The 11,095-nt window shown below is 34.1% G+C and overlaps 1 protein-coding gene across 1 annotated transcript; it reads left to right on the top strand.

Annotated features, from left to right (window-relative positions):
- The first annotated feature begins 6,575 nt into the window (after positions 1-6,575).
- LOC122014349 (ATP-dependent Clp protease proteolytic subunit-like) lies at positions 6,576-10,095 on the top strand. Its single transcript, XM_042570563.1, has 2 exons — positions 6,576-7,343; positions 9,900-10,095. The coding sequence occupies exon 1, from the start codon at positions 6,607-6,609 to the stop codon at positions 7,300-7,302; it is 696 nt and encodes a 231-aa protein (XP_042426497.1). The 5' UTR covers positions 6,576-6,606; the 3' UTR covers positions 7,303-7,343; positions 9,900-10,095.
- The last annotated feature ends 1,000 nt before the right edge of the window (positions 10,096-11,095 follow it).

The raw sequence follows: 11,095 nt of genomic DNA, 5'->3' as shown, positions 1-11,095 counted from the left end.
GTTATTGGGAATAAGTGGATTCTTAAAATAAAGAGGAAAGATGATGGATCGATTAACAGATACAAAGCTCATTTAGTTGCAAAATGATATACCCAAATGGAGGGTATTGACTTTGAATAGATATTTTCTCCCGTAGTGAAATTTGTGTCAATACGAGTTATTTTGGCCTTTGTGGCACATGATGACTTGGAATTACATCAAATGGATATAAAAACTGCTTTCCTTAATGGTGATCTTGACGAAGAAATCTTTATGGTTCAGTTAGGAGGTTTCATTGCTGAAGGATAAGAGCAAAAAGTATGTAGATTTAGAAAACCTATATATGGGCTAAAGCAAGCATTAAGACAATGGAACATAAGATTTAACGAAGTCATATTTTTTTTATGGTTTCGAGGTGATCAATGAGAATCATTGTGTTTTCTTAAAAAGGGAAAAAGGTAAGTATGTTATTTTATCATTATATGTTGATGATATGCTGATAGCTGGAAATGACATAGGATATGTGAATGAAGTCAAGAAGTGACTGTCATCACAATTTGATACAACGGATATGGGAGAAGCTGAATACATCTTAGGAGTGAAGATCATAAGAGATCGTTCTAAAAGACATTTGGGTCTGTCACAAAAGTCTTATATAAATAAGATGTTATATCATTTCAGCATGTTAAATTGCAACATAGATCATACACATATTATGAAAGGTATTATTTTGAGCAGAAGTATGTGTCCTAAAACTTCAGAGAAAATAGTTGAGATGAATAAAAATAAGCTATATTGTGGGCTTGATCAGTCGCTTCCAGTCAAACCTAGGACCGAGACACTGGAAGGCAGTGGAAAGGATATTCAGATATCTGAAGATTACAACAGATTATGTCTCTGTTTTCAAGGATCAGATATAAGTCTGAAAGGTTATTCAGATGCAGATTGGGTTTGGGATCTGGATGAGAGAAAATCCACATCAGGCTATGCATTCTTGCTGAATGGTGGTGACATCTCTTGAACAACAAGAAATAAGCTTGTGTAGCTTTGTCGACTATGAAAGTTGAATATGTGGCAGCGGTTGTGCAAGAAACAGTCTAGTTGAGAAGATTCTGTTGGTGCAGGAAGCATCCGACGATCGAACCTAAGTTTTGATAATGGCAAAGGGAGTCAAAGTTAAAATTCTTTGTTATCTAACATGTTGAATGAGTATTTCAGGAAAGTCCTAAATCATAGGGGTGGTAACCCTAGGTCCTAGGGGTGGTAACCTAGGTGGAGAAAAGTCCTAGGCAAGGGAAAACCCTAGGGGTGGTAACCCTAGGTCATAGGGGTGGTAACCCTAGGAAAGTCTTGGCAGGTTGATGACTTCAGGCAAAGTCCTAGGGGTGGTAACCCTAGGTGGAAAGTCCCGTGTCGTTAACTGGTGAAAGACTGACTAGAAGCGGATGTCAGTCGCGCCGAGTGTTGAGCAAAGTCCACGATCCGAGGATCGTGGAGTAGGTGAGGCCGCGTTCCCCGTAGAGTGTTTTATCAGATTCTAACACTGTCTTGTAGGGTATTTTGCTCGGACTAACCTCAAGATATAACGTAAGTGATCTTTCATCAACACGGAAGTGCCCGACGACCAAGCTGAATTAGCATTTCTTGTTGTTATAATTTTGATAGCTTTTATTTGTACTCTTAATTGTAATCTTTAACGAGCTTATAGTTGTTGATCGCGAGTAGGAGTCGACTTAGTCTCCGAACGAAAATCGACCTGTCTCTTTGTGTTGTCTCTTTATTTTATTTCCGCTTATCGCTTTAACTCCGATAGTTTTCCGATAATTGAACGAAATAGCCACGGCTATTCACCCCTCTAGCGCTTCTCGATCCAACAAGCATAATGATGATTGGTCTACTGTGACAATCAAGTGCAATAGCTTTTTCCAAGGATCCAAATATCACAGCAAAGGCAAACATATAGAAATTAAATATAATTTTGTAAGGGATATTGCGACTAAAAGAAAAGTAATTCTTGAGTATGACCCTACACGTGCTATGCTTGCAGGTCCTTTTACTAAGCTAATGACTAAAGAGTCATTTAAAAAACATGTAAAGTCTTTGGGACTTCGTAGAATGTAATACTATTGAAATAACAATCAGACTTTGTGATTTGATTGTGTCATTTGTCATAATTTATTCAGTATATATGTTATATTTGGTACATTCATATAAGATCTTGGTGAGTATGTTGGCAGGTTGAGATTGGTCCACTTACATGGACAATCATCTCTATTTGTTGAGTACAAATAGAGGTAACATTGTTACTTATGGAATAACTTATGTAGCTGAAATTAGAGACAAATTCATAAGTTGAGTTCGCCTTGATAATTGTATCAAGATGAGATCATTTATGTGTTAATAATGATCGAAATAAATGAACCCACCATTTACTGAACATATTAAAGGTTAGATTAGAAGTCATATGTTGAATTCAGGATTAGACATTAGGTATGTCTAAATCAAAACTATACGATGTTAAATTTGAGAAAAACATGCACTATTTTTAGTAAAGAGAATAACATCGTAACATCTGATTCATATCACATGTGCTAGTTTGACAAGAAAGATAGTAGGAGAATGGATCCCTGCTTCTCTATTATGTGAAACATTTAAAATTATAAGTTAATCTTAGTTGCTTGCCTTAGTGACTATTTAACTGTTTACTTGAAATTCTAATCAGTGTCTGATACTTTAACATGTATCCTATGACTATGAATGATTCGGTTTATGGAACATAACTAGGAAAGCGACTGATTAGTATGAATAGATTCTATCTAAAAAAGAAGATTAAATATATTTACATCATTAGATGTTGCTCACTTGTCGACTCATTTCTATTATGCATAGAAATGAATGTGAATATTGGAAATCGAACATGCTCTTGACATAATAATCATTATAAGAGATTAGAGATGTTCATATTGATGTACATGAAAATTATTTAATCTGGGTAAATAGCAAAACATGGATATCTCCAAGATAATGGTTGTGTGCCACTGAGAGATTGGATGAATCCTGGATAAAGGTTATGTGCCACCAGGAAAGAGGCTATGTGCTATGTAAAGTGTGTCTATAATTTATTTGAGCGACTAAGTAAAGTTTAATAACTTTGTTAGCATTGATCGCTCAGAGAGCGACCATGTAAGGTGTAACAATATTCTTAGCAACTATCGCTGAGTGTGTTTGCTGTCGTACGAACCATTTTCTCTAAGTATGAATTGGATGTTCTAATATGACCTATGTGACTAAACTCTCAAATAGTTTATATGATTTATTTAGTCTTTGTGACTAACTGGTCTTAGTGACTAACCTGAATGAACTAGTCTTAATGACTTACCTTGGACGAGTGGGAGATGAAGGAAATAGGAACATGGGAACATGGCCACGTTGCCTATTACTCTTATTGGAAAATGTCATTATACCCCTAAGTTATTTCCCTTTATAAAGGGTACGTCCAAAGATCATTCAAGAAAGAGGAAAATAAGAACGACAACGAAGATTGTGGAGACAAAGAGAGGAAAGTAAACATCCGAGACAGTGGAATTTAGTTCGTGGAATTGTGAAGAGCTTTTCAACTTTTAGATCATTCTTCCGACAGTAAGTCTAGTAAATTTAAAAATTACTATAAATCTTTAATTCATTTTAATTCATGTATTTTAAAAATCAACATGCACTACCAGTAAAGCAACACAGTCATTTTTTGGAATCTCAAATTTAATATTATGATAAAATAATCTTCGATACATGTAATTTTAGTTGTTGATTATTTGTATTAGCATATAGTCAAATACATGGTCATGATGCAAACTTAGAATTCCTACTGGTGGCATATTGTGGCAGTGACTTTAGATGCGGTGAGACTAGCTCCCATGTTGATGGAGGTTATGAAGGATGTCAAAGTGGCTTACCACTCCATGGGATTAATTGCATATGGGAGGAAGGAACCTGGAAGGTTTGACCATGAAGATGGAGATTCTAAGTGCCAAAAAAATGGATGCCTACCAGTTGGATAGGAACCTATATATTTTTATACATGTTTTCATTGTTCCAGCTTTGTTAATAAAAATATAAAAGTTCACATCTTTTGACTGATGAAAAAGGATGGAGTTAGATTGTCGATGTGAGCCTGGCTTCCCACTTTTACACCGTGTATTATAAACATTATTATGGTATCTAATGTTGGATCGAGAAGCGCTAGAGGAGGGTGAATAATGCTCGTGGCTATTTCGTTCGATTCGAATTCGTAAAACGTTCGAGTGTAATGCAGCGGAAATAACAATAAAAACAAACATAGAAAAAGACCAAAGTGTTTTTACTTGGTTCGGAGCCTTGGGCGATTCCTACTCCAAGGCCCTCGCTCGTTGAGTGATTACTGTGAGCAATTCACTATCAAATTATAAATTCGGTACAAGAAGAGATTACAATTGAAAGTACTAACAGTAACTTATACCAACAACACGAAGAGGAAAACTTGTAGCTTTGGGTTGTCGAAAACTCGTCGTAGCTTCGCTGGGTCGTTTTTGAGTAGCACGTTGATGAATAACAGCTTTAGAATTGATGTTCTGAGCCTCTGTCTCGACCCCCCGCCGAGTCACACGCGTGGATCAGGTCTGATCTGATCACGCCTTATCTCATTGAAGGCGCCTCAAGGCTGGTCCAAGGCGCCTCCAATGCCTGGTCCAAGGCGCCTTTAGCTTCCTTCAAGGCGCCTCCAGCTCCTCTGGACAGCTAGCTTCGGTTTGCACCCGAGGCGCCTCCAAGCCCCATGGAGGCGCCTCGGACACTATTCATCCGAGGTCAAATGTGTTTCTTTGTTCCTGCAAAATGTGTTAGTCCCAAACACAAAACCTTGCAAAACAAAGTTAGCACAGACATATTATAAGTGATATAATCGACAGTCATCGGACTATCCGGGTCTGACTTCAGATTTCCACTTAGGAGATTTACCTGTTGCAAGTGCGATCCTCCAGATCGACTGGACTTTTGCTCAGCGTTCGAAACTTCCGGACTTTCTGCTGGACTTCTGTTTCCCGGCCTGTCTAGTCTTCCACCTGGTTCGCGACACCAGGACTTTCCACCTAGGGTTACCCCCTCTAGGACTTTTGTCTGAAGCTCTCGACCCGTCAAGATTTTCCGCATAAGGTTACCACCCCCTATGACCTAGGGCTACCACCCCCTATGACTTAGGGCTACCACCCCCTAAGGTTTTCCACTTGCCTAACCGCAGCTAGGACTTTTGCCTAAGTATCACTTAGGACTTTTCTGCAAGTTCCATAAGCTTGTTAGATCACAAGACGACTTAACTTTGAACCCTTTGCGATTATTAAAATTTGGATTCGATCGTCTGATACTTTTCGCACCAACATCTAATAGAATGACTGGTGTTGTTTTTTTTAAGGTATTAATCATCAACCAATGGAAAAAGTGTTTTTTTTAACAAAGTACTATTGTTGCGTCTAGTGTGTGACATTCGATAAATTCTATTTTAAAATTTATATATCAATTATATTTATTTATTAAATATATTAGCAACCTATTAATAATATTAATAATTTATTTTATTTTAAAAAAATTAATTAAATATCAAATTAATTTATTTTAAAAAATATTTAAGGTTGAACTAGGAGTAATACAGTAAATATTAAAATAGGTTATACGTTAAAATCTTCAAATAAATAAAGTGTTATTGTATTATTTATAAATTGCCTGAAATTATCTGGAGCGGATTTGAGATTAGAATGCTCTAAGTTAAATTTATATATATAGTTTTAATACGTTGCCCATCTTATCCCACACACCATGTGCCCACCTAGTGTAATTGATTTTTTGTTTATTTTTTTTAAAATTCTCAATTAACCCAATCAGATTTTATTTTTAGAATTTAAGGATTAATTTATAGTATTAAGTATAAAAAAATTTAGATGAATATGAGATGTGCGACGTAAGATAAATACTATATATTATATCCTGTGAGTATATATTTCTTTTGTAACTTATCCGATCCTTAAATCATAAACTAACTGACTTAACCTTAGCTAAAAAAAAAATAATTAAAAAAATGCCAAATCAATTCCGAGCCTCAAATCATGTTTTTTTATTCAAAGCCCCTCAGTCACGTACAAATATTAATTACTTTTACCTCTTATTAAACAAATTTTTATTTATGAATTGGTGGGTTATCTAATTAATCTATCCATTAGTTTTTTGAAATATTTTTAAATTCAAACTTTTTAATAAATTAAAATTTCTTAATTAAGTTATCTATTTTTTTTAAAAAAAGATAAAAGTAATTAATAACTTAACTTAAATTTAAAGATGATGTATTTATAAAGTAAATATTCAAAAAAATGTGGCATCTTTATTATAATTTGATAAGATTTTTAATTTTTTTTAATATATTTTTAGTAATTAATAATAAAATGTAAAAAAAATTTATGAAATAAAAAGTGAACTGGTTGGCAAAAGGACTGAGCTCGCCTAACGCCTCCGCCAATCAATCCTCAACACGAAGGTAAATCACGGGTGGGCGCCGCTGTTCCACATAAAAAGGCAAGTTGTTAGCGACTCTTCGCATAAACCCTAACCATGTTGTGCCGCCGGCTGGCCCTCTTCGGGTCCACTCTCCCGTCCACACCAATCGCCGCCCGGGCTTACCGCTCCAGCAGCCTCATTCCCCTGGCGGAGGAGTACCTCCTCAAGAGCCGTATTGTCTTCCTCACCGGTCCTATCTCCGATACCAAATCCTCTGATGTCATTGACAAACTTCTTTTCCTTGAGTTCCAAGACAACCGAAAGCCCATCCACCTCCACATTGGCTCCCCCGGGGGTTCAGTCAGTGCCGTCCTTTCGATATATAACACGATGAAGTACATCCGTTCCCGTGTCACCACCCTCTGCCTCGGCCAGGCCTCATCCATGGCCTCGCTACTCCTTGCAGCTGGCGCTCCTGGCGAGCGTCGCATATTCTCCAATTCTACTGTCATGATCCATCAGCCATATAGGCATATGGCCGGCCCGGCCGTGGACATCGGTGTCCAACATATTCTCAAACTCCGTGAGTGTCTCAACCAAATCTACAGCCACCACACGGGGCAGCCTATTGAGCGAATCGAGCAGTGCACGGAGCGTGACATGTACATGTCCGCTGATGAGGCCAAGGAATTTGGTATAGTTGACGAGGTAATTGTGCCCCGGCGTTTGGCAGGTTCCTCTAACGAAGGAACTAAAAGCTGTACTGATGATGGAAGTGCGGTCAAGGAACAGAAATTATGGTTCCAGTAAGGCCTAGGCACTTTTCCTCTTGTTCTCGCGGGCTTACTTAGGTAACTTCTGTCTTTTTATTCCTGTCGTGTTGATTTTTTGTGTTGATTTTTTTAGTGTAGAAAAATATTGGGATTAACGAATATCTTCGTAAGAGAACTATGTTTTTTGAGCATATTATCACATTGTTCTGATTGCATAGACATGTCAAAATTGACATTTTAGTTTCATTGTTACATAATTAGTAAGTTGAATTCTTTTGAAAATATACTAGATTCGCAAATTTCAATGTTTTTATGTGAGTATTGATTCTTCGTTATTTTCTGATATAGTATTGCGAATTTATAAAGATTAGCTTGAACTAAACACAATCTATAGTGTTAGTTCCATAATAACATATCTTCAGTATTCATAATTGCTCATATTTATTTTTTTAATCATAGACATATTCTTTATATCTTTCTGTGATGGATTTTACATGATCTAATCTTCCCCTAGATTCTTCTCATTCTAGTTCTAGCTAGAAAAATATGATTATCTCTATCAGAAAGAAAACTTTTCTTTGGTATGCCTAAATAAAACTAGTTCAAAATTGCTATTCAATTCAAAGGATTTGTGTGATATACATAACAGTATAGTAATGTTTGCTGACTAATGTCAAGCTTCTTGTCCCATCCATAAACCGATCAACTTTTAAGCATAGAAAATGGGTAGAAAGTCACAAGGAGGACCTTTCCACTGCAACTCATCTGAACCCTATCAAAAGAGGCCAAGAGTGCTCTGTAACAAACCTTGACGCATGGCGAAGAAAATTAAAATGAAACAGATTTTCAAATTTGGAGTTTTTTTGGCATAATCCTCCTTTTAAAATGGACCTTTTTACTAAAGTTTTTCAAATTCAAATTCTTACCAATGGAGTTCTGAAACAATTGCTTCTTTTTTTTTATCTGGCTTGCGCCTCCCTTTCCTTTTGAATAGTAAATTGCATTTTCCCAAGGAAATGTAATAGTCCTAAAAACTAGAAACTCTTGCTATAATCTGACTGCTAAACACCTGAAATCTTTCATGATCATTCCTTTGGCCCTTTGTAACTTGAGTATTAGAATGATCCTTTTGAATTTCGTGTTTGAATTTGTTCATTCACAATTAAGATTCCTCTATCTTCTATTTGTTTTGAATAACTATTCTTTTGCTTTATCCTTTATTTCATTTTATCTTTTTTTTTTTTTTCTCTCTGGTGTTTTTATTCCACTCCATCGTTAAGTTCCCATGGGTTTTGTCGACCCTATAGAATCTAACCTTTTTGTTTTGAGCAATCTGATCCATTTTCTTATCCAGCAAAGGGCATGAATTTGATGACCTTTTTTCTTCATGTTTTCCTTTGGAAATTTATTAATCCATCCTCTCTCTATCTTATACTTTATTTATAATATGACTAAAAAGCTAAAATTTTTGAATGCCTATTTTTCTTTCATTTTATTGGAATTGAATTGGCTTTACCAAATCACATCTCTTTTTAGTTTTTACTGTTTTGATGACTTGACATCTTTGTGTGAAGGATGCATCTACTCCATTAAGACTAAATTTGATTTTAGCTGAATTTCAGATACTATTTGCTATTCTTACATCACTAGTTGATATGACAAACATGTATATATTACTGTTTTAGTTCTATCTTTTCATCCTTGCAAATAAATCTATTCTAGTTTGTTATCTGTTATGTTTTATTGATTACTTCACCCATTATTCCTGAGTCTACTTTCTCTACTTACATTCTAAAGATTTTCAGATTGACATGCATAAATATATACGTATACATAGAGTGATTCGAGTGGATAATATTTCTTTAAAACAACAATTAAGATTTTATCCCATTAAATAGGGTCAATTATATGGATCTTTCCACTAAGTGGATAATATTTTATGTATGGATCCTTCAAAATGTATTCCTTTACTAATCTAAAAAAAATTGATAATTTTTATGTGCAACCATCATGATACAATAGCAGTCTGGATAATGTTTCTACCCTTTAGTAGTGTAATCATTTAGGGAGGAGCTACATAATTGCATTTATTATATTTTGAGGTTTAATTAGGATTTATTAGGAATTATATTTGTGAACCTTTTGAAGTAAGTCTGATTTAGATGCAATTTGCGGTTAGATAATTCAATTGAGAGTTAGAACTGGTATACATATATTCTTGTGTTCAAATTAGGCATAAATAGATCTTATGGTTGAATTGAGGTGGGACCAGGCTGAACTAAACTGGGATGGTCCTGTTGAAAGGTTCAGGGATGATAATGAATTAGAGTTTTGTGCATCAAAAACCCACTCCCACTTCTTTTCCCTGGACTACTGAACACTCCTTACAAGGGGTCTCATTTCTTTTCTCTCGTCATAATTGTAGCTTTTTAGTGCCCTTGTTATCCTCCATTTATAAGAAGGTTGTTCGCCCATTATATCTCATAATCTCTTGATTTAATATTGGGTGTGTACATCATCTCAGCCATTCTTTCCTCTATCAAATATTTGTTAGTCTTCTAAAATTGACTCAAAAAGATTGTATATCTATCTAATGTTGTGTCCTACTCTCACATATTCATCGTTTGGTTTCAGGGGATAGTTTGTTCTGAATGACTGGATCGTGCTGCGTCATACTTGTTGGAAGTCTTAGACTAAGTTTCTCTTTCTAATTATAATCAATATGCTGTGATCGAATCATCAAATTTTACAGTTTTTGAATCGGTGAGTGTAATTATGTTATGGATCCCGATTTGAGAAATGTGCTTTGATAGGTGCATCAAATTTTACAGTTTTTGAATCGGTGCGTGTAATTATGTTATGGATCCCGATTTGAGCAATGTGCTTTGATAGGCTTCGTACCTTTATGAAAATGCCTTTATTAAAAAAATTATTAAAAATTTAATATTATATATTTATTAGCATTAAATTGAAATATTATTTCCAATAAAATCACTGAAGCGACGCCGTATTTTATTTTATTATCAAATATATTTTTGGATGCTTTGCCCGGTGTGTTCTTTCAGATCAGTAAATTCATGTATCAATGAATTTATATGATAATTTTAATTAGTTTTTTTTTTGCTTTATATATGAAAAAAAAACCCAGCAAGTTTCTTTTTAAATGCAGAGTTGTTTAAGGCATTTATTAATTTTTGAACTAAATTATTAAATGGTTATATAGCTCTTAATTTAGAAATGTATATATCTACGTGTTCATTCAATAGTCTTTTGGATTATATATATTATTTTTTGAACCCCTTGAATCTAGATTTATATATTTATTTCAATTTCATACCAGTTTAAGACAATATAATAATTTTAAATAAAATAACTATATGGTTATTAATTGAAATACTATCTGATTCCTAAGATATAACTGAGTTAGTAATTATTGGTAGAATTGTTGGATAAGTAAGGGTTGAATTTTAATTGAATTATACAAATAGTATAATACATAAATATTATTTTTTTATTCAATTTAAAGTTGTTAATAAAATAATGATAACATATTCATACCAGATAAAATATATTATAATTTTTTATTCAATTTAATTATATTATTTTTTACTTTTGTTTTTTTAGTAATCTAAGATCTCTTAATTTATTTCAAAGTATAATTTACACACACTTAGAGACTAATCTTTAGAATATTTATAGAACTCTGATCTTTTTTTTGTTCATCTAAATACTGATCTAATTTTTTTAATATATTTGTTTAAATAAATGTTTATTGACAATCTCCATAGTAAAAAAAAAAAAAAATTAAAAAGAATCTAATTAAAAATTCC

This window comes from Zingiber officinale, chromosome 8B (genome assembly GCF_018446385.1).
Source record: "Zingiber officinale cultivar Zhangliang chromosome 8B, Zo_v1.1, whole genome shotgun sequence".
Classification (NCBI taxonomy): Eukaryota; Viridiplantae; Streptophyta; class Magnoliopsida; order Zingiberales; family Zingiberaceae; genus Zingiber; species Zingiber officinale.
The sequence above is the reverse complement of the archived record's forward strand: the minus strand, read 5'-3'. Positions and strand labels throughout refer to the sequence as shown.